At 41.6% G+C, this 24,187-nt stretch overlaps 1 protein-coding gene across 1 annotated transcript in view; it reads left to right on the forward strand.

Moving 5' to 3' along the window:
• The window catches only part of SLC22A4 (solute carrier family 22 member 4), a 95,529-nt gene that overhangs the window by 46,914 nt on the left and 24,428 nt on the right, over positions 1-24,187 (forward strand). Inside the window, exons 3-4 of the mRNA XM_060240499.1 lie at positions 4,581-4,735; positions 17,532-17,703. Of these exons, the coding sequence (XP_060096482.1) occupies positions 4,581-4,735; positions 17,532-17,703 (327 nt within the window). The remainder of the gene's footprint in view (positions 1-4,580; positions 4,736-17,531; positions 17,704-24,187) is intronic.

The raw sequence follows: 24,187 nt of genomic DNA on the forward strand, positions 1-24,187 counted from the left end.
TTGCTTGGTTGTTGCATCCTATTCTTATATGCCTGTATCATTTAATAAGTGTAAATTGCTGTGCACATTTTTTATGCTCAGGTATGCAATAACCAGGGCTTTTTTTGTAGCATGAGCTCCTTTGTATATTAGGCTTCACACCCCTGATGTAGCCAGTCCTCCTGGAGCTTACAGTAGGCCCTGTATTAAGAGCCCTGTAAACTCTTGGAGGATTGGCTACATCAGAGGTGTGTGGCCTAATATACAAAGGTGTTCCTGCTACAAAAAAAGCTCTGGATAACAAAACAAAACCCAAAGGGAAAATCAGCCTTCCTAGTTTGTTGCTTATAGGTGACTTTTCCCCTGGCTGCCATCCTTGAAATAATGATATCAGCTAGTTTGCACCTCTTTACCCTATCAATTCATTCCATACATGTTACTTTTGGCCACTTAAGGGCTGATTATCATACTATTCTGTTTAGTGATAGAGAAATTGTTTTGAATTATTAGCTATTTTGGTATACAGGGAGACTAGCAGCATTTAATTAAATAAAAAAACCCTAGAAGTCTCAAAAAGAATATAGTTTTTAAAACCCTGGTGAACTTTTTAAACTAAGTTTAGAGTACCAAAATATTAACCCACAAACTTGATCTAAAAGCATTGTAATGTGAAGGTATAGTACTTTATTGTCACAAATGTAACCATGAGGGCCAATCTAGGGCTGGGTTTGTGACCATAGAAAGTGGCAATACTGAATACACACTGGGGCCATCTGGTCACTGGACAGCATGTCTACTAAACATTGACTGGGGAATTTAGTTCCACTCCATATTCTGAACTGTGTGCAACCTTTTATTCCTGCTCTCTTATTATACATGTACTAGACGGACTGCATCATCCTCTAAAATGCATAAATGAACGAGTGAGTTGTTTCAGTAGGATTGATGTACATATGTTCCTGAACTCCAGAATGAGAACATATCTTATGCATTCTGTATCAATGCAGTTCCTTGCTGCCTGCTTATCCACTTGTCCCAAGCAAGAAGGGATGTGTAGGGGTGGGGACCAGTCCATTTTATATATATATATAAAAGTAACAGAGAATGGAAACTGTACCAGACACTGATATATATATCAGTTTTTGTGGTTTGGTCTTGAGATGATTAACTTTGCTATTTCAAGTGTTATTATATGCCATTAGATTTTAATTACAGTGACTTTGAATCTAATTGCACTTGTATTGTCATTCATTGAGCAGCACTGTCATTGAATGTAACCTATGCATACCTACATAATTATGCAGAATGGTGATATTCAGCAGTGCTATACTAGTTTCAGAGTTCGAAGTTAACTTATCAATACCTACACTGGTTTTGGTGCAGTGAGCATAGATTGGCAACCATCTTAATATGCACTGTAGCTTGGCATTACTGGAAGCCTTGTAGCAGGTGTACTATAAATTGTTCATAATACTTTTGGGACTGCCTCTCCTGATATACCCCAAGAAGAGCTCTTTGCTCTGAAAATAAGAACTTACTGGTGGTCTCTTGCCCAAGAGAGATCTGGTTGTCCTCAGCCAAGACCAAGGCCTTCTCAGCCTTAGCTCCTGCCTAGTAGAACCGTCTGCCAGATGACATCTGTGCCCTGCAAATTTTAATTCCTTTCCACAGGGCATGCAAAGCAGAGATGTTCTGCCAGGCATCCGGTTGAGGCAGCAATGGTACAGAGTAGTCTGGCACTCTCATACCCCTCCAATTCTCCATAAACCTCTCCTAGGAGACACTGAAAAAAATTATGCTCTCCATCTGCAGTGTATTATAAACAAATGTTTTATTAACTTGTTTTCAATTTAATACATTGTATTTTATCATGTTATTGGCCGCCCTGAGCCCTGCTTTCAGGGAAAGGTGGCCTATAAATCGAATTGAATATAATAAATAAATATGTATATACCCAATTCCATGCTACTTGGAGTCTTATGTTATAGCCCAAGGAGTACAGCATTAGGGAGGCAGACGCCAGTTCAGAGATGCCTGAGACATCTGCTGCTTCTATAGCATCTGTGCTGAGGTGGATCACTAGAGCTATAGTGGACATGCTTCCACATGGATGACTACTATGAAGGCCCATCCACTTCCCTCCCTCAGATTTTTCCTTCGTTTTTCTTTTCTTGTCAGACTGAGCTGCCCTGGTAATGTGTTTTCTTTTTTCCTGACGAACTCTGGCTGCCCCACCTTGTCACAGTATAATATTTTGACTGTTTGCTCAGCCCAGGAATCTGAGGGAAGAAATGGGAGCCCTCTTTAACTTAAATGGCACTTGGGAGCTTTTATATTCCAAATTAACAGAATATTTTATTCAACATAGAGGGGAAAGGTCAGGGGAAATTGGGGTAAAATTTCTAAAGTAACTCAATATAGATAACTCTGAGGTAAAATCAGTGCACATACAGACTTTAGTTCTTATATTTTAGGCTAATTAGAGTTTCCTAAACTTTTCTCAGATACTTAAATCTTTGTGTTGAGAGGCTTTGGTTCCAGTGTATTCCTCAAACACTCCAGTACACTTTGAGTATTAGCTAATTGTTTTGGTTTCTAGAAGGCTGGTGCACTCTTTCCAGAACCCAAACCCCGCTTCTCTTGAAACACCAGTACTTGTCTTGAGTTTTTAATGGACTCTTAAGATCTCTAAAGGCAGTTTCTAACCACACCAACCCAGGGATTGCTACACTCTTCAGAGCTATCACCCTATTTAGACTTGGTAGGGAAAATCCTTTTCCCTTTAGAAGATCTATCCCCTTTCCTTGGCCAAAATGAGAGTCTCCATCTAACTACCCACTCATTCTTGCCAACTTTCCCCAGTTCTCCTGTCTGTGTTAAACTGCTCTCAGTCAGGACTGAATTCTGAAACTGTCAGTATTGGACTCTTCTCAGCTAGGGCTGGGATCAGACTGAATTCTCCTCAGTATCCAGTTCAGAAGTCTTTCTCTGTTCAGCTGATGCTAACCAATCAGATTTCTTGGAAAAACCTGTCACTCAGGACTTTCTGGCTCTGTGAACAATTAACCCTTCACAGTCTTCTGTCTGTTTACACAGCACTTCTAAGCTTTTAAAGATGTAGTCCATAACATAGGGTTTCTAGGTCCAGCTCAGGAAATACCTGGGGACTTTGTGGGTGGAGCCAAGAGACTTTATCGCTCCCTAAAAATAAATAAAAATACAGCAGTGCAGTTCCCCTGAACAGTGTTCATTTCCTCATCCTCTTTTTTTACTTTCAAAGGCTTCCCCAGCAGCTGCACTTCCACTAAATGAAAGTGAAATTTGTCATAACTCCAGAAGTCTCTTGTCATGCCTTTATTAAGATACACATGCAAACTCACAAAGCAGCTAAAATAAACCACAGTTTGCAAGCCCACACTTGTGATCTCACTGGGGCAATTTACTCATGGGAGTTGTTGAATGTAATAGCCTGCTGTATTTCAATCAACTTCCTCAAACTAACACAGGAAAACAAAAGGAAGGAACAAAGCAGTCTCGGGGGTGGAGTTTTCCTCCATCCCATAATCAGGTTCTAGTTTACTCTTTATTTTACTATGCAAACGACTCCTGAACGAATGCAAAGGAACTCTGCTCTCTTACTTTCTCACAGCTTTACACACTCAGGAAAAGCCACATGGCGCTCTGCCTGCTTCCCCCACCCGCATCCAGCTTTCCTCCTGCTGAGATTTAAAGGCATACACACCTTCCAAAACACAAGCAGTTTCCAAGCTTCTTCTAAGTCTGCCAAGATTTAAAGGCACATCATGGCTGTTGGGGCAGAATTCCCCGCACACACACACACCAGCTGGCTGGCAGCGGGGAGGAGCCTGCAAAACGAGGGGATCGCCTGCCTAGAGGTGGGGACTGGCAAGCTTACTATTACAACTGCACATTTAGCCTTTATTATATTGACAATAATATATATATGGATTCAGATTAGAGTACTGCCTGTTCATTTCTAACAAACATTTGTTTCCCACCTGTCCATGTGGATCAGGGTGGCTAAAAGAATTAAAATGTTACTATTTAAAACCTATAGATTAAAACTTCAAGCAGCACCTCACCCCCCAAAAAAGATGTCTGCTGTTTAGATCCCATTAAATAAAATAAATTAAAAGCCCAAATGAATAAAATGGCCTTGCTGCACTTTGTTATGTGGACTCTAATAGTAGTAATTCTTTAGCATGTTCACTCTGATGTACACTTCCTTTTCTAAACTGAACCTTTTTTATGCTGACTAATGCAATGCTAAACAAAGTTATACCCATCTAAATCCATAGAAGTCAATGGGCATAGAAGGATATTATAACTATGCTGACTGAAAATAATTGACTGGTGATGCAATTACTGGAAACTGATGTTGCCTAGGTAAGTAATATGTAAATGTTTAAAGGCAGACGAGTGTTTTCAACTCTCATAATGTAATGGGAAGGAGGAACAACTGCTCCGTGAGTAGCATGGACTTGCAAAAAGTCTCTTTGCTTTACCTAGCATATGACAAAAGTTATTTTGGAGATTTATTTATAGACACCTTGCTTGTTCTTTCTTCTTTTCTCCAAAAGGTTTGGAAGAAAAACTATTCTGTTTGCAACTATGGGTGTACAGACAGGTTTCAGCTTCCTGCAGATATTCTCAACGAGCTGGGAAATGTTCACAGTGCTTTTTCTAATAGTTGGCATGGGTCAGATTTCTAACTACGTCGTGGCCTTCATTTTAGGTAAGAGCATATCTGATCTAGTAAAACTGTTGTCTAGTGTGGTAATTTAATGATGCCTCAGGAATATCATTTAATAAGAGACCATGGCTTATAGAATATTGTTAGCTGATAAAAGTTGGCAGCAGTCTTACATCAGTGATAGGACAATGGTTTTACCAGTTTAAAGTGTACACAAACTGGCAAAAGCATGGAGAGAAAAGATGTCAGAAAAGCTATTGTTTAGTTTTTTGTAGTTAATCAATTCTATGATTGCTTCGTTTCCTCTCCTTTTTATTATCTATATAACAATTCTAATAATAATATATTTTTTTAAAAAATAAAAGCTATTGTAAAAAAGATTTTCAATTGGAGTATGAAACTTCTGCCAATTTTTTATCTTGCTAGGGATGAAAAACAAGAGAAACGCTGGGGTTGCCAATTCATGTTTTCCTTGTAATTCCAAGACTGAAATGGAATATTTCTACAGGATAATCAGCAGACCTAATCACTCCATGGTCAGTCAAAGAAGAAGAACTCTAGCTGCAGACTATCTGGGAGAGTATTTAAGAAGGGGAATTGACGGGGATAGGAAAGGTTAAATAGTCCCAGCATCTTGATTCTGCCATTGATTCAGCTATTTAAAATTACTAAGGCAGTGAAGAGAGTGGGTTGTTTCTTTAAATGAGAATGTTTAGATAACAAGCTAATGGCTTATTCTCTAAATAATTTCACTTAAAGAAACAACTCAGTCATATTTCTTCTATAGATGTCAGACTCCCCCAGTGGTGGGTTGTTTCTTTAAATGAGAACGTTTTGAGAACGAGCTAATGATTTATTTTTTAAACTGTTCCAAGTTGGTTGGATCCAACACATATCTTGTATTACTGGAATTTTCCATTTAAATTAGTTTTTCCCAAAGACTGGCAAACCTGGCTAGTTAGTGCTCACAGGAAAATAAAAAAATGATCATGCATTTTCAGATTGATCTCTCAGATGTACCCTCAGATGCCTGTGAAGAGGGGGAAAAGGGGAGGGGGGAAGATACAATAAATTGAATGATGGCTCATACAAATCTAGGAAGAAGAAGAAAAAACTTCAAACTTAGACTGAGCTGCAGTCACACCCCATCAAGCTCCCAGAAGGGTCTCCTCCCCCAGTTTGGTTATACTTCTTAACAGATCTTAATCAGAGGCTTGAACTGATTGGTGTATGGCAAAAACAGCTTATACAACATACAAACAGTTCTCAAATAAGCTTCGGTATTGTTCTTACAACAGTCCATGAATTCCTTACAACCTTCTTGATGTTGTGTTGCTTTAATAAAGATAAGCTAAAGAAGCCTTGCTGAAATATTTATACCCCTTAGAATGAAATCCTTAAATTTTACCTGCTAGGCACTGGTGGCTCATTGACTTGGGTTCAGGAAGTGATTGTTAGGTTCAAATGTAGCTAGAATTCAGAAAACCTTGGAGAGCTCTATCTGTTTGGCTTTCAATTATGCGGTGCCATCTACAGGACAGCATAATACATCCAATTTTCTTTCTTTTTTCTCTATGATCTCTATAAAAATACTTCCTTATAATAAGGAATTGGGGGACACACTTGAGAGACACAGGATAGCCATTCAATAAAGTGTGAAAAAGTAGACATTGTTATATTACAGGAAATAAATTACAAAAGAAAATTATATAAACCCCTTAAACATCCAGATTTTGGAGATCACTTTCACTAAGAAATATTAATGTTCAATCAAACAACATCTTTAGAGAGCATAAGAGGAGATATGTTTCTCAAAGGAAAACTGGAAGGCACACTGTTTCCTTTGGTTTGTAATATTCTCCCAGTATCCAACAAAACTTAAACAAATGTTCTCAGTTTTTAAATGGGACGGTCGTTCTAGGAGGAGATTAGTGATGTTTTGAACTTCCAAAGATAAGTCATTCGGTAAACTAAAACCAAAGTATACTTATCTTAAAATATCTGCTGTTTTAAAAATAGACTAGTTGATGTTTGGATATTGGAAAACCTCAGAGTAAGACTGTGAGAGCAATCCTAAGCAGGCCTACTCAAGATTCTACACAGGTCTGTTCAATGAAGCTTACTCCCAACTTGCACAGTAGTCATAGTCCTGCTCTAAAAATAATTCTTACTTATGGATAAATTATGTTCTGTTGTCCCAGAAATGGCCATGAGCTATTATGGACTCCCAACACAGTTTCCATCATAGTCTCTGACAATATCCCCATTTTGAACATATGTAGACCACAGCCAGCAACCATATATTTGGAAAGTTAATCCTGCTCAGGGCTTTTGTTTTTGTAGCAGGAACTCCTTTGCATTTTAGGCTACATCCCCTTGATAAGAACATGAGAAGCCATGTTGGATCAGGCCAATGGCCCATCCAGTCCAACACTCTGTGTCACACAGTGGCCAAAAAACAAAACAAAACCACAAGTGCCATCAGGAGGTTCACAGGTGGGTCTAGAAGCCCTTTCACTTTGCCCCCCCCCCAAGCACCAAGAATACAGAGCATCAATGCCCCAGACAGTTCCATTAATATACTGTGGCTAATAGTCACTGATGGACCTCAGCTCCATATTTTTATCCAATCTCCTCTTGAAGCTGACTATGCTTGTAGCCGCCACCAGCTCCTGTGGCGGTGAATTCCACATGTTAATCACCCTTTGGGTGAAGAAGTACTTCCTTTTATCTGTTTTAACCTGACTGTTCAGCAATTTCATTGAATGCCCGTGAGTTCTTGTATTGTGAGAGAGGGAGAAAAGTACTTCTTTCTCTACTTTCTCCATCCTATGCATAATCTTGTAAACTTCTATCATGTCACCCTGCAGTCGACGTTTCTCCAAGCTAAAGAGCCCCAAGCGTTTTAACCTTTCTTCATAGGGAAAGTGTTCCAAACCTTTAATCATTCTAGTTGCCCTTTTCTGGACTTTTTCCAATGTTATAATATCCTTTTTGAGGTGCGGTGACCAAAATTGTACACAGTATTCCAAATGAGACCGCATCATCGATTTATTCAGGGGCATTATGATACTGGCTGATTTGTTTTCAGTTCCCTTCCTAATAATTCCCAGCATGGCGTTGGCCTTTTTTATTACAACCGCACACTGTCTTGACATTTTCAGTGAGTTATCTACCATGACCCCAAGATCTCTCTCTTGGTCAGTCTCTGCCAGTTCACACCCCATCAACTTGTATTTGTAGCTGGGATTTTTGGCCCCAATGTGCATGACTTTGCACTTGGCTACATTGAACCTCATCTGCCCACTCACCCAGCCTCAACAGATCCCTTTGGAGTGCCTCACAATCCTCTTTGGTTTTCACCAGCCTGAACAATTTAGTGTCATCTGCAAACTTGGCGACTTCATTGCTTACTCTTAACTCCAAATCATTAATGAACAAGTTATAGAGCATGGAACCCAGTACTGAGCCCTGCGGCACCCCACTGCTTACCGTCCTCCACTGCGAAGACTGCCCATTTATACTCACTCTCTGCCTCCTATTAATTAGCCAGTTTTTGATCCACAAGAGGACTTGTCCTTTTACTCCATGACTCTCGAGCTTACTAAGGAGCCTTTGATGAGGAACTTTATCAAAAACTTTCTGGAAGTCAAGGTAAACAACATCTATTGGGTCCCCTTTGTCCACATATTTGTTCACCCCCTCAAAGAACTGTAACAGGTTAGTGAGGCAAGATCTTCCTTTACAGAGCCCATGCTGAGTCTTCCTCAGTAACTTGTGTTCATCAGTGTGCCTACTTATTCTGTCCTTGATAATGGTTTCTACCAACTTTCCTGGTATTGAAGTCAGACTGACTGGCCTGTAGTTTCCTGGATCTCCTCTGGAACCCTTTTTAAAGATGGGGGTGACATTTGCTACCTTCCAGTCCTCAGGAACGGAGGCAGATTTCAATGAAAGATAACATATTTTTGTCAGGAGATCCACAAGTTCAACTTTGAGTTCTTTCAGAACTCTTGGATTTATGCCATCCGGACCTGGTGACTTGTTAGTTTTTAATTCGTCAATCAGTTGAAGGACATCCTCTCTTGTCACCTCAATCTGACTCAAGTCTTTCAACACCCCTTCCAAAATTAGCGGTTCTGGAGTGGGCAAAAAATGGGTTCTGGGACGGAGGCAAAAAATGCGTTTAGCTTCTCAGCCATTTCCCTATCCTCCTTCAGTAGTCCTTTTACTCCTTGGTCATCCAAGGGCACCACTGCTTCACTGGCTGGTTTCCTGCTTCTAATATATTTGAAGAAAATTGTATTGTTGGTCGTTATGTTTTTTGCAGTATGCTCCTCATAGTTCCTTTTTGCCTGCCTGATCATAGTCTTACATTTGATTTGCCACAGCCTGTGTTCCCTTTTATTAATCTCACTTGGACTAACTTTCCACCGGTTAAAGGAATCCTTCTTACCTTTTACAGCTTCCATTACTTTGTTTGTTAACCATGCAGGCCTTTTCTTATACGTGTTTGTGCCTTTCCTAACTTGTGGTATATATTTTATCTGAGCTTCTAGGATTGTAGTTTTAAATAGCCTCCAAGCTTCCCCAAGGATTTTGATTGTATTTACCTTTCCTTTCAGTTTCCTCTTCACATGCCTCCTCATCTCAGAGAATTTACCCCTTTTAAAGTTAAACGTGGCTGTGCTGGTCTTTTGGGGTAACTCCCTATTTTATACAAATGGTCAAATCAATAACGTTATGGTCACTGCTCCCAAGTGGTGCAGTCACTTTTACATCTTTCACCAAGTCTTGGGCATTACTTCGGACCAAATCCAGGATCGCTCCACCCCTGGTAGGTTCTGTGACCATCTGCTCCATAGCACAGTCATTGAGAGCATCTAGAAACTCAATCCCTTTCTCTCGACCAGAACACATATTGACCCAGTCAATCTGCGGGTAGTTAAAATCACCTATTAAAACACAGTTTTTACGTTTAGCCACTATCTTTAATCCTTCCATCATATTATAATCATCCTCTATCTTTTGATTTGGTGGGCGATAACAAACTCCCATAGTTAAATTTCCTTTTGGGCCCTCTATTTCGACCCAAAGCATTTCTAGAAGGGAATCTAATTCTCTGACCTCAGTCTTACTGGACTGTATACCCTCTCTGACATACAGAGCCACCCCACCTCCTACCCTTCCCTCCCTATCCTTCTGATATAACTTATATCCAGGACTCACTGTGTCCCACTGATTCTCCTCATTCCACCAAGTTTCTGAAATTCCCACAATGTCTATGTTTTCCCCCAACACTAAACATTCCAACTCACCAATTTTACTTTGAACACTTCTAGCATTTGTATACAAACATCTATAATTTCCCAGGTAAGTTAGGCCCGCAGCCTTCCTCCTGCTGCCTCAAGACTTTGGCAAACAGTCTATACTGTTTGTCACCATCTCAGTGGAGAACTCTGATCAATTACCCAGTAGAAAAGTAACAGCTAACCCTTCATCTCTTTGAGATGAATCCTCCCAAACCAGAGGCATTTCATCTCCTGTCAGCTTTCCCCCAAGATTTAGTTTAAAAACTGCTTTGCCACCTTTTTGATTTTAAGCGCCAGCAGCCTGGTTCTATCTGGGGACAAGTGGAGACTGTCCCTTTTGTACAGCTCCCGCTTGTCCAGAAAGCATCCCAGTGCCTAACAAACTTAAACCCTTCCTCCCTACACCATCGTCTCATCCACACATTAAGACTTCTAATTTGCCTGTCTCTCCAGCCCTGCACGTGGAACAGGTAGCACTTCTGAGAAGGCTACTTTGGAGGTCCTGGCCTTAAGTCTCCTGCCTAGCAGCCTAAATTTTTCCTCTAGGACCTCACGACTGCATTTTTCCACATCATTGGTGCCAACATGCACCACGATCACTGGCTCCTCCCCAGCACTGTCTATCAGCCTATCTACAACACATGTAATGTCGGCTACCTTCGCACCAGGCAGGCAAGTCACCATAGGGCCAGTACGTGGCTTTTGCCACCCAGCTGTCTACTTGCCTAAGGACTGAATCATCAACTACCAAGACGCCCCCTCTCTCCCTGTCCAGAGATGGTTCCTTGGCGTGAAAGGATACCCGCTCACCAACTGAAGAAGAAGTCCCTTCTGAGGGTGCATTCTCCTTATCCTCAGCACGGTGCCCTGTTCCCTCTCAACCCTCATGCTCCCTGGCAGCAGCGGGGCTGCCATGTTCAGAGTGGGGCTCATCTAATACGTCCCCAAGAGTCTTCTCCAAGTGCCTAACTGACTGTCTCTGCTTCTCCAGGTCAGTCACCTTGGCCTCAAGGGTACGAACTAATTCCCTGAGGACCAGGAGCTCTTTGCATCAAGCACACCCCCAAGATTTATGCCCTGTGGGCAGGTAGTCATACATGTGACACTCAGTGCAAAACACTGGAAAGCCCCCACCCCCCCTGCTGGCATTCTACCTTCATGATAGCTTTTTTAAAAAATATACAGTCCCCTTTTAAATCCTGTTTGTTTATGTTGCTCTCCTTCTGGTGGGTCTACTTCCCTTATTGGGAACACAAGGAAAATAGGGATCTGGGTTCCTGGTCCTTACACAGCCCCCAGGCCAAGAGCCACAGGCCAGGAGGAGCCCTTTAGCTCATGCCAAAGGCTCGCGCCTCTGGCAAGGCGCAGCTTAATAATGCAAAGAGGGTGGGGCTTCAGTCTGCCCCAGGAACACAGCCACTCCTAATCAATCAGCAACAATCACCTTCAGCCCACTCAAACCAAACAAACAGCAGTTTCCCAGCAACCACAAACTCAGAATTTTCAGCAATCACACAGTCACACATTCTCAGCAACTTCCCCAGCTGTTTATCAACATGATACCATGTTCCCCAGATGTAGCCAATCCTCCAAGAGCTTACAGGGCTCTTATTACAGGGCCTACTGTACACTCTTGGAGGATTGGCTACATCAGGGGTGTGTGGCCTAATATGCAAAGAAGTGCCTGCTGCAAAAAAAAGCTCTGAGCCTGTTATTATCTTTAAGTTAATATCATTCATGCTGACATGGGTGCAAAATAAATCATTCACTGTGGTGGACTTTTGAAATAATTTTAAAATTCTGGGTGTATAGTTTTTAGTTTAAACACAGAGCTCAGGTTGACATTGCTAAGTAATTTCCCAAATGAGATAAGGAATGTTTTACACCTAAATATAGTCATCTCATGACTGCTGCTAGAATGATCATCACTCAGTTCTGAAAAACAAAAAATGACTTTAAATTCCAAGTTTGGTATCATGTTGATAGATTTTAATGTAAAAATACATCTGAAACTTCATAGAGGGCAAGTTGATCATAAAACATTTTATTTGGCATCTGTTAATTTGAACTGAAAACAACCTTTACCTCCAAAGTACATCTGGTCATTTTGTAAGACATAATAACCTTCTCACAAATGAGCAATATTGTGACTTTGCTGTTGTCTGTTGAAATATTTTTCCTTCATGTTGTAATCTTTAGCTCTCGTTATACTTAAATGTTATGATAAATTTGAAAAAAATTCCACACAAAGAGAGAGTTAATTTTACTGTTGTTTGACTCAGATCTAACACCTAATTTTGATGATTCTTGCTTATAGATGTTTTACAGATAACTTTATCAGAAATGGGTTTAGCAGAGAACAATTGAAAATCTGTAATACTAACAATTAAGACTATGTTAATCAAATAAATGTTGGGGCAGGTGGGGGACAATGACCTCACTTCTCCGCCAACCTGTTTTCAGGCTGTGAGGGAAAAGGGGTCACAGGAGGATAAAAAGCACCCCCTGGAGGTTTCAGAAACATCATCTCCATCTGGCCTTCCCACAGGCCTTTCCCCTGCGGGAAACACAGGAAGGATGAGAACTGGGGTTTGGAACTGGGGATCTGGAAGAACCTGGTTCAGGTACACACACCCCTGAGGCAGGACCCTGTCATACAGGTCACCTGCTGCCAGTCCCTCAGTTTGGTGCACCTCACAGAGTTGGTGGGGGGGTAGAGGGGGCAATCCAGTGTGCCGCCTCAAGTTCTGCAAAGACAGGATGGGGGATGGGGAAATAAAGAGCAAAAGATGGATTGTAGCCATGCTCGACTACTGAGGCTGGGCATATAGGGAGGTGCTGAAAAATTACCTTATTTACTTGCAAGGCTAATTTGCATGGAAGTATAAGTTACCCCCCTTTTATGGTATCCCTTGGGGGGAAATTCTGCTTTCATATGATTAAATACGTTTATTGGGACTTTTGTGGGTTCCCCAATAAATCAGTTGCTTTCACAGCTTGGAATCAGTTGCTTCTGTATGTATTTTGTATAAAAATAAAAGTTAATTGGGTTTGCCTGTATCCTTTATAATGTTTAGAACTCCAGTGCATTACATTTTATGGCACACATGGTCCGGCCCAACAAAGTAACATTTATGTCAGTTCCAGCCCTTGTAACAAGTGAGTTTGATACCCATGGTCTACACTATATGCAAAACTTTACAGTGTAATTAAGAAATATCTATGTCCAAAGACCTTGCTTTGCATACCTTCATGGCCTTTAACCCTTGTACCTGAACATTCTTGTCATCTCCTATCCTAAAATCACATTTTTGGCTACTGGAGCCTGATCCTTCTCCATAAAGACTCCCACTTTATGAAATAGGCTCCCTTCAAGGTATGGGGAGACATTGTGATACATTTTATTTGCTAGGATGTTCAATGAAATTTGAGTTTCAGAAATTTCCTGAGGTTTTGGTTTTTTAAAATTGAAGTGTTGAATTGAATTAATGCCCAAATTCCGTTGGGCATTAATTCAGAAAGACAGATATAAATATTTTAATAAAAGAAAGCTGATTTTTGGCAGTTGGGAGACAGTTAAGGGGCAGGAAAGGGAGACACAAGGGTAACAGACAAATGGCTTACCATTAGTATTTCATGGTGCAATTTAAATGAGCTACTACATTTCTTAAAATTTACTTAATTTATACTTCGCTTTTTGTGATGAATACTTGTCCAAGAATGGTTATGGAGTAGTTCACAGTACAATTCTGAACAGTTATTGCTGCTGAAGCTCTTTGATTTCAACTGACTTTGCAGTAATTTTGCATAGGATTATGCTGGGATGTTTCAGAGGAACACTGGTAGTAGTTAGGCATCCTACAATGCTGTCAGTGAATTTAAATTAACTGTACTTAAATTATATTTCATTTTCATTCTTTGGCTAGCAACTTTAGATATTTTTTATCTTCTACTTGACAGATTTTTTTTTAAAAAAAGTAATCTTGAGTAATCTGTTTATTAAAAGGAGGTTGTTTGCATATTTTATGCTGGTGCTTATCTGTTACAATTGAGAACATAAAGAAATTCGTAACTACAAATTTTAACACTACAACTGGGGCAGATGATTATGTGAGTGGATGATTTTTATGGCTTCCATCTATACATTTTAGAGGTTTTTTAATGTTGATTTTGATGGGACAGGGAAGGCATCGATGCTTGGGACTTCTAGGAAATTGGAAAGCCAACAGCTAATCTCTAGGGTCAGGGTCATAGATTGAGAACATAAGAAATGATTTTGGCTGTTTTTCAAAATTAAGTATCCGTACCCACTAACAAAGACCCCATTCAGACCTTCAACTGGATATGATTGGAATTTGCATGTACAGTTCAGTAAACTTGAGATTTAAGCTATTGTCTTTCAAAGATTTTATTTTCTTGGTAGTAAGACTGTTTTTACTTCCAGTCATCATCTTTTTGCATATTGTCATCTATAATCACACTGTGCAATTTACCTTACCAAATTTGGCAAAATAATTATTACATGTACTCAGGGATTTTTGTAGAAAAAGCCCAGGAGGAACTCATTTGCATACTAGGCCACACCCCCTGACATCACCATTGTTTTGCGCAGGGCTTTTTTGTAGAGAAAACCCAGCAGCAACTCATTTGCATATCAGATCACATCCCCTGAACCCAAGCCAGCCGGAACTGTGTTCCTGTGCGTTCCTGCCCTGTATGTCCTAGGAATAAGGCCCATTGTGGAGAAAAATGCAATGGGCTCTAGAAGGAGACTCTGGGCGAGTGCCCCTTCTCACCCTTGCTGTCTTCCCACCCAGGGTGGCCATTTTATGTAGGGGAACTGATCTGACTTCAGCTTTCCATCTCCTCCCCCCTCCCGGCAGCCTCTACCTAGGAAAAGTACAAAGTAGGGACCAAAGCCGCTTACATCATTCTTCTCTCTCTCTTTTGATCTGCATAACAACCCCCTGTGAGGCAGGTTAGGCTGAAAGTTTGTGACTGGTCTGAAATCACAGTGTGGACCAAGGCAGGAGGGAAGTGACTTCAGCAGGGTATAATGACACAGAGTCCACTTTCTCTAGGGAAAGTGATCTTTGCCATCTGGAGGGCAGTTGTAATTCTGAGTGATCTTCAGCCCTCACCTGGAGATGGGCAGCAATGGTTCTCCAGAAGAAAATGGCTGGTTTGGAAGGTGGAGTCTATGACGGTGGAGTCTATGGCATTATATTCAGCTGAAGGTTCTCCCCAAACTCTGGCTTCCGTAGCTCCACCACAAAATCTCCAGGAATTTTCCACCAACCTGGAACTGGCATCCCTAATTGGGACTGGCCCTAATGAGTTCTTCCTCAAAGGCCTTTTGTGATACCTTTCAGACCAACACTCTCTGATAACATTGTTGGTCTTAAGCACAGGACCTCCCTCTCCCTCTCTCTCCCCATATCTGGTCTGCTGCCCACAGGATGCCATTCCCCCCTCCGTCTCTGTCTCTCCCTCCTCCTCTCTGCCTCAGCCAATCAAGGGAAGGCTTTCTCTCTTCTGCGAAGCAGTGTCCCAATCCTTGTCTGTCCTGTGGTTGGAGAGTAGAGGTTGCTCACCATTGAGATTGAGTGACAGGAAGCTCAGCCAGTGGGAGAGTAGGTGAACTGTGGCCAGTCTGTCTGGAGAATGATATTATAAGGGAGATACCAGTGGTTTATTCCTTGAAACATTGTGCCTTTCAGAAGCACTCTCTTTCTTTAAGAGGTCTGTGAATCTCACAGTTCAGAACAATACAAGGAAGACTACAGACCTTTACAATTTTAAAAACATCCAGCCTGAGGAAGAGTTCTAGTGAACTCAAAAGCTTGCAAGCTGTTTTGTGTCAATGTAGCTGGTAGTACTAAACAGTATTTTGTGGACTGTGGTATACGGTTGGTTTTTAATTGGGATCTGGTTCTGCAGCCTTGTCAACTTTGTGAATGGACGGACTGATGTAAAGCACTTTCAGTGCATTAAAACAGTATATAACAGCTAAGTTGATATAGAAGTCCTTCAGTTTCAGTGACAGAGTAATTCATTGGCTCCATGGCCTTCACACACACACAAAAAAGACATTCAGGGAGCTTTCTTCTTCAGAGCTTTCTGCCTTACAGCTGTGAGGAAATTGAGATCAGCCTGATAACTCTGGACTGCTCTGATGTGGGCATTTTTCCTGTTCTTTGAAGTGAACTCTGCAATGTTTCCATTTCAATATTAATTGACATATCACAGCCTATATCTTCTATTCCTAAATTACATTATATTCCTTTAAAACTATGGGAAATGAACAAGAACTAGACTGAAAAGGCATTCTCAAATGTATTTCAAGGCAATGTGTACTATGACTATAACCTTCCCTCTTTTCCCCTCTTCATGGTTACATAACTTTTAAGTGTAATAATTAAAAGTGAGTATGAGAAAGCCGCCCATGATTATTTTTTGGTTTATTGTGTTCCTTATGTAACATCAGCATTTATATAATTATGAATAGTTTGGAGAGTGGGCGGAAGGATTTTCTTCCCTTCTTCGTAATACAAACATTTATAGTCATCCCATGTGGTTGATTTTATGATAGGTTCAAGAGAGACAGAACACATGCTGTTTGTCTTATGGCATTCAGACTTAGATGCCTTTTAAGAAAGGATTAGACAAATTTAGTCAAGAATGGTCTACCAGTAGCTATTAACCCCGTTAGCTGAATGAAACTTTTATTTGCAGAATGTGAATTCTTGGTGATGGAGACAAACAGGATGGTCTTTGTCACATTATTGTCTTGCTTTTGTCCTTCCAAAGGCATCTGACTTGCCAATGGTTAAGAAGAGTCTTGGTTAATCCAATTAAGAGCAGACCTAATGGTTTGCTTCTACATAAGTGACCTTTGAAAAAGATTCGGGATGATTTGTGTATTCCTTCCTTTGTGAATGGTGAGCTAGTTATTTGTATGATATCAAACCATAGATTTCTATTACATCCAAACCAGTAAGTTGTGTCTGCAAACTCTGTCTGCAAACCGGCATTCTCGGAACTTAGGAGCAACATAATTTTCAGGTTTTCATTTAAGGGCATACTGGTTTGCTCCAAACTCTGGGTCTAATAACTTGATAACGGAGTCAAGTTGGTAGGAATCTAAATAGTATGTTTTATAATTTGTAGCATGAGGCACATTAGAAAGTCCAATCTGAATTTGGCGGGAATGGTTAGACATTGAATGTGAAGTAATTCATTTCCCAAGTGCTCAAGGCCCAAGTTCAGAAAAGGTGCTAGCCTTCTCTTTGCAGCATTTCCTGGCCCAAAATGGGAGTGGAGACGTATGTGTCCTGTTGGGGGGAGGGGCTGCACATATAGCCCCTCTGTACACACAAATTTGAAAGAGTCTCAATTTAATCTCTTGAAATACTATAGGGGAAATCGCTCATTTTAAAGACTGTATTTAAATGCAATAAATATTTTCAGTGACGTTAGAAAAAAAAAGAGCTAAGATGCTAACCCACACTCCTTGTTTTGAACAGGCACAGAAATTCTTGGCAAATCAGTTCGTATTATATTCTCTACATTAGGAGTTTGCATATTTTTTGCAATTGGCTACATGTTGCTGCCACTATTTGCTTACTTCATCAGAGACTGGCGGATGCTGCTACTGGCTCTTACTGTACCGGGGGTATGCTGCATTCCACTGTGGTGGTGAGTTTAACTCTGAAAGGTGTTCAGCTCCAGATATGTGTCCTCTGTAGCTAACATCCTTCAGCTTGCATTGTTGTATTACCAGCTGGGTTTTAACAGCCTGTCATTGCTTGGATATATCCTTCCCTGAAACTTTGGTTGCCTTGAAAGTCAAACATGTTCTCTTAGATAAAGTATCTTTGTCCTGAGCTCCAGTGTCTCGGCTGGGGTGGTTGAGTGTATCCTTTGTTCGCTTTTCAGCACTGTTTTGAAATTCTTCCCAAGGATATCTGATTCTTTAACTTCCAACCATTTTGTTATCTTTTTTGCTGTCTCTGTTATTGCTGGATGATCTTTTGTGCAACCTTTCCTTTTCTTAATCTTCTTCAACCTCCCATTTGAAAACAACTATAAATCTGATAGATAAATTACTTTATAATTGCACCATGTAGGACATGCGTTTTTTCTGTTACAATTGTGTCCTGCCATTCTTCCAAAAAGCTTGGGATGCCATACATGTTTATCTTCTGTCTTCTTGTGCAGCCCCACATTGGGACTGCACTTGCACAAGACTGGCTGTGGGACATTTCCTTCCTAGCTCAAAACCTTCAGAGGGGATGCCCCACCTTTTCTCGGAGACAACACATGCACAGGATTCCTGCCTAACGTGTTGTGAGTGCCGTTAGCAGGTAGCCACTTTTCTCAGTTCCTTTTTCGCCACTGCCAGGATAGGAAGCTTTCTAACATTCTCTGTTGATTTTCTTCATTGTCATTGTGGATGAAAAAGACTCCTTTTTGTCCATGACTATTTGTTTTGCACTCATGAAGTCATGGAAGGCAAGCCCCACCATCCAGGCTCTCTCTGTTTTTAAAATGTGCAAAATGTAGAGCAAAGATGATGCACAGTGTTAAGCATGAACTCTGCCTTCTGTGCTTAGGAGAGGCCCACAATGTTGGAACTTGTTCAGTTTGCCAGCATGTCACCCTGAAGGCTCAGTCAGATAGAACCTCTAGGCTGAAAGCTGCACTTTGGGAGAAGTGTTTGTTTTTGGTTCCTTCTAAGGTGACTCCAAGCTCAGGTCCTACTATCTTGGGTCCTCTTCCCTTTGCTCTGACTACTGAACCCCGTTCCAGGCCCTCATTGGTCCATTGGATTCCAGTGAGCCCAGCTATCAGGCTGGCTCTGATCCCTCCAAAAAGAGCCACTTTGGTTGTTCTGGAGGCAAAATCTAGGTGCCCGCACATCTACCAAGGTCTGGTCATGTTCAAAACCTCCTGTGAAGAAGCATAAGAAATTGAAACATAATGAAAAAACTGAAACATAATGAAAAAGTCTGCACCCAAGTCAGAACATGTCAAGTCTTCTAAGGATCTGGACATCATCCTGGTTCCCCCCACACCCCATTGCATCTAGCCTCCTTTGCTGGTTTCTTTTTGGATGCAGGTGATGACCAACCTGGCATCCCTGTGGGACAACTGGTACCCTTGGAATCGGGACCTCCCTTATCCTGGCAACCTACAGGGCCCCCTCAGCATTCTTAGTATATCATCTTGCTTAAATAGATGGACTGGACATCACAGTCAAACTTTAGAGGGGCATAACCCGAATGCACGGGGATACATGGATGCCAACTCCACACTGGTTTTGTCCCAGTCTCCATAACATGAGCCTGAAGAAGAGGTCTCTGTGGCATCTCATTATAATTCCAAGAGTGCTTCAGACCCATCATTCGATGATGTGGGTAACCAGACCCCAGTATCTCCTAGTGAAGACTTCCATCCCTACAGAGAACAAATGCTAAGAATGGCAAAAGCCCTTGAAATTGATGTTTCCACTTCAGATAGCCATCTGAAGGACAGAATTTTGAGTTGTCTCTACTCCAGCACTCCAGGGAGAGTTGCATATCCAATCCTGGAAGATCTTTCTAACCTCACGGTTCCGGTCTGGTAGAAACCAGCCTCCATTCAGGCCATACCTTGTAAGATTAAAAATTTAGATAGAGTAAAGCAGGATTCCTGTGAGTTTCTGTCCACACACTCACCATCATCTTCAGTAGTTACAGAAGACATGCAGGCATGTCAATGGCCTGGTCAACATTCATCCCTAACTGACAGGGAAAGCTGCCATCTGGATGCTTTGGGAAGAAAGCTTCCTCTGCCCTCAGTTTTCAAGTAGCAGATTTTCAAGTGATTATGGGAGACTACCAACTGTTCCTCTGGACAAGTTGCCTGATGAATCTAAATCCCTGGCTAAACTTATCCAGTTAGGGTGATCAAACTCTTGAAACAGGAGATTAACGCAGGTAGGCATACCCTGATGTGTCAGCCAGATTGATGGCATCTGTCATAGTCCCCAGGAGCACTCATGGCTATACAACTATGCTCTCCCTCTGAATACTTGCTGAAGTTGAGGATCTCCCCTTTGAGGGATCAACTTCCCCCCCACCACCACAGTCTACAGACGAGTTCCTCTCCACTATGAAGAACTGCCAGACAGCTAGATGGCTGAGCATGTTTTCCTCAACTCTGGCCCAGAGACATTTCTCAAAAGCAACATGGCTTTGCTGTCCCTTTCTACAGGGGTAAGAGACAGCACGATCAGCTGTCATTCGTATATCCTCAACACCCTTTCCAGTTGTCCCCTGTTTCAAAAACAAATGGTACTCCATGGCCAAGGCCTAGTCAACAGAACCCCCAGGAGGATCAGAGCAAACAGTCAGCAAAATTCTGACTGTCTGCCCCTGTAGTTTCCCATATTCTCAATTTTAAGGATAGGCTGGCACAATTTCCAGAGGCTTGTTGCCAGATTAGTTAGTCACACTGCAACAGCATATTATTTCAACAAATAAGGAGGCATGGTCTCCCAGAGACTTTGCTTAAGGGCAATAGCAGCTTGAGAAAGGTATAAGCATTGGAGCCCTTCCCAGGGCCATCCAAATAGCAAGAACTTTGAATACAGAAGCAGAGAACCTGAACAGAGTCTATCATACCAACTACAAATGGTTTATCCGGCAAAGCAATTTTGGACCCCTAGGGGTATCCTCAGCTGAGTCCAAGAACACTAGAATCCTGCTCCCTAGTGCGTAGTGATCTGACTTCGGTGGGAGAGACATTCCAGATGCATATCGTTGGTCAGACACACTCTTTTATGCATTCCCTCCCTTCCCTCTACTAAACAAAGTTATAGGGAAGATGGTGACCAAACAGACGGATTGTATCCTAGTAGCTGCCTTCTGGCCCTGCCAAATTTGGTTCTCAGTGCTGTTCCACTTAGTGAGCACAGACTACATCCTCTTTCCAAGTTCCACTTAGCATAGGAAGTTGTTTTATCGGTATTTTTCCCTGCTCCAAACTCGGGAGCAGAAAAGGCCCCCTCCGTACTCTTGATGTTAGGAGGACCCTCCTTTACTATATAGATAGAACCAAACCATTCTGTAAAAACAAAACACTATTTCTTTGTTATTGGCGCCCCAAGAAGGGCAAAGCTGCTTCAGCCCTATCCGTGTTTGGATGGGTAGTTACTGCCAGCTGTTCCTGCTTCATGGCATCCAGAGAGCCATGTCCACTCGATGTGAAAGCATGCCCCACCCGAACCAGGTCATCTGCCACATTTGATCAACGAGTTCCCCTGCTGGACGACTGCAAGGTGAAGCACGACACTTTAGACGTTCAGGCGAGGAAAGTAGACAATGTGGGCAAGGCTATTCTACATGCTGTGTTCCAGTGAAAGATTCACCCTGCCTCCTCTTGTGAGTAGCTCGCTCATGATCCCAATGTGGGGCTGCATTAGAAGACAGAAGATGAAAACAGTGTTGCACTTACCCGTAACTGTTGTTCATTGATGTCTTCTATGCATACACACACTCCCTCCCTCCTGCCCTGCCATGAGCACTCACAGGGCCTATTGGACCTTGGAAGCCGTTTCATGGCAGCTTAGCAGAAACTGAGGAAAGGAGGTGCCTGCCATGGGAGCATATGACATGCTGGGTGGGAATCTTGCACGTGTTGGCTCTGAAAAAGGGTGGAGGTGCCCCTTCTTTGGAAGTTTTGAGCTAGGAAAAAATGTCTTGCGGCCAGCCTGCACAACAGCCCCATGTGTGTCCGCACAGAAAATGTCGTTGGACAGCAGTTACAAGTAAGTGCAGTTCTGCTTTCCCTCTTCCCTCGCTTTAACTGCACAACAACCTCTTGACTCAAGCAAATTTCCTAATCCTTTTGAAGGCTAGTCAAAAAGTGGTGTGATTAAAATCTGTCCATACCTGATATGATACTTTAGATAAAATAATTTAAGTTGGACAGCTACTATATTTGGGTTATGAATTAGTTTGCTTTCATAACTTGTCTGAAGTTTTGAGTCTCAGAAAATTCAGGGGTGGGGAAAGGCACTAAAGTAAAATTGAATTCTAGGAATGTCAATAGTATTGCCCTAGGAATGGATCTAGCCAAGAAAAACAACTAAATAGATCGCCGTTATGACCAGATGATCCTTATGCTGGCTTCTGGGTAAAGGAGCGGAATCTGTTAAAACTGGAAAAAATACTGAGGACACACTTACTTGTCTGGAAAGCTTTCAGTGCTTGCTTTGGTATTTACTTCTGTGCTTATATTTCAGGGTTACTCAGCTTGGCACATGATGCTGAGTTTCTTCAACACCTTAAGATATTTAAGATTAACTGTATTAGCTCACAAGGGCATGGCTCATTCCTCCTGTTATCAGTTCTTACCTCAAGTAACTAGCTTAATACATTCACAGTAATTGTTCTTTATTCATTCTACAGATGGTGTCTGCTTCAGGTGGCATAAACACCAATGAGCTCACCTCAGGAGTGTTCATAAACCGTACATTAATAGTGCCTAACTCAGAGGACTGCTTCTACATTTTTATTAACTTGAAAGCCACATTACAAAATTATCCATAGAAAGTATTTTGCTATGATTTTAATCAGTGTGCTTGTTGCTCATTCTGTATACCCCATACTATCTCTCCAGTTAATAGAGCCAGTTTGGTGTAGTGGTGAAGTGTGCAGACTCTTATCTGGGAGAACCGGGTTTGATTCCCCACTCCTCCACTTGCACCTGTTGGCATGGCCTTGGGTCAGCCATAGCTCTGGCAGAGGTTGTCCTTGAAAGGGCAGCTGCTGTGAGAGCCCTCTCCAGCCCCACCCATCTCACAGGGTGTCTGTTGTGGGGGGGAAGGTAAAGGAGATTGTGAGCCGCTCTGAGACTCTTCGGAGTGGAGGGCGGGATATAAATCCAATATCTTCTTCTTCTTAATCTTCTACAACGCAGCAGGTCTCTCTGATCTCATCTGTTAATACTTCTCTTTCTTTCCCATCAATAGCTATTACTCTTTCTTGTCTCATTCTGCACCATTACAGGCTTCTGAATCCCATATCTTATCTTCCTCTCTTTTGTTCTTCAAAATGGAGTCTTCTCAGAGAGCACCACAGATTTCTCTTAATCTGTCTGTATCTCTATCAGTCTCTGTGCACTATCACTATAACCCCTCGTTTCCCCCCCTTCCCCGTTATTAGTATACCCCATCTCTCAGTTCCCTTCTCATTTTCATCTCTTTATCAATGCATACAGAACAGCCTCAGACATCATATTTAAATAATTACAAGAATCCAGTGCTTCCATTTTAAACCATTTATTTCCCAATATATATGTTACCTAAATTAATACAGCAGCTTCAGCCTCCAGGACTATAACAGGACCGTACATTTTGAAAAGTTTACTCCCCTGCACCTGTTGTTCCCCAAAAGATATATCATCCCTACTAATAAAATAAAACATTTACAGTGAAATTTTAAGCACAGTTACCCTGTTCTGAGTACTTCTAAGCCCACTTAAGTTAAATGGTTCCAATGACAACCTTCCTAAGTGTGGTATGGAAAAGTGCATGTTGGACTGGACGGACCACTAGTCTGATCCAGCAAGGCTCTTCTATAAGTGAGAACTTTTGTTCTAATGGAAAGACTACTTTCTCTGTAATAAACAGAAGGAATATATTGGGTCTACTCCTCAATATTTCTGGCTAAGCTTTATGAATAACAGGCAGTGAGTACAGTGTTCCCTTCTCCTAGCTTCAGTCAGCATGTGAGTAATACATGATCTCCCTCCATCTTCAGTTCTCCATGGATCACAGTGTTGTCCCCAAGGCCCAGGGAACAGAAGATAATGGAGTGGGTTTGTTTTTGTTTTTACATAAATATTTTCACATAAATATTTTCCCCCGGTACAGTTGTGTGCAGTGCAGTCATTTGTTAATAACTGCTGGCTAAACAGTGCTAGGGATTACATGTGAACCCTGTTTACTGTTCTGTTCATCCACTTTGGCTGCTAAATAAAATATTTTGATTCGTCCATTGTTTTAATTGGGTACATTCCACTTCGGCAGCGGTACCTCTCATGGTTGTGCTGAGTTCCTGAAATTGCCCTTATGTTCTAATAATCTACATCCATAAGGAAGCAGAGAATTTTAATTAAATTCCCTTTTTTTAAT

This window comes from Heteronotia binoei, chromosome 5 (genome assembly GCF_032191835.1).
Source record: "Heteronotia binoei isolate CCM8104 ecotype False Entrance Well chromosome 5, APGP_CSIRO_Hbin_v1, whole genome shotgun sequence".
Taxonomy (NCBI): Eukaryota; Metazoa; Chordata; class Lepidosauria; order Squamata; family Gekkonidae; genus Heteronotia; species Heteronotia binoei.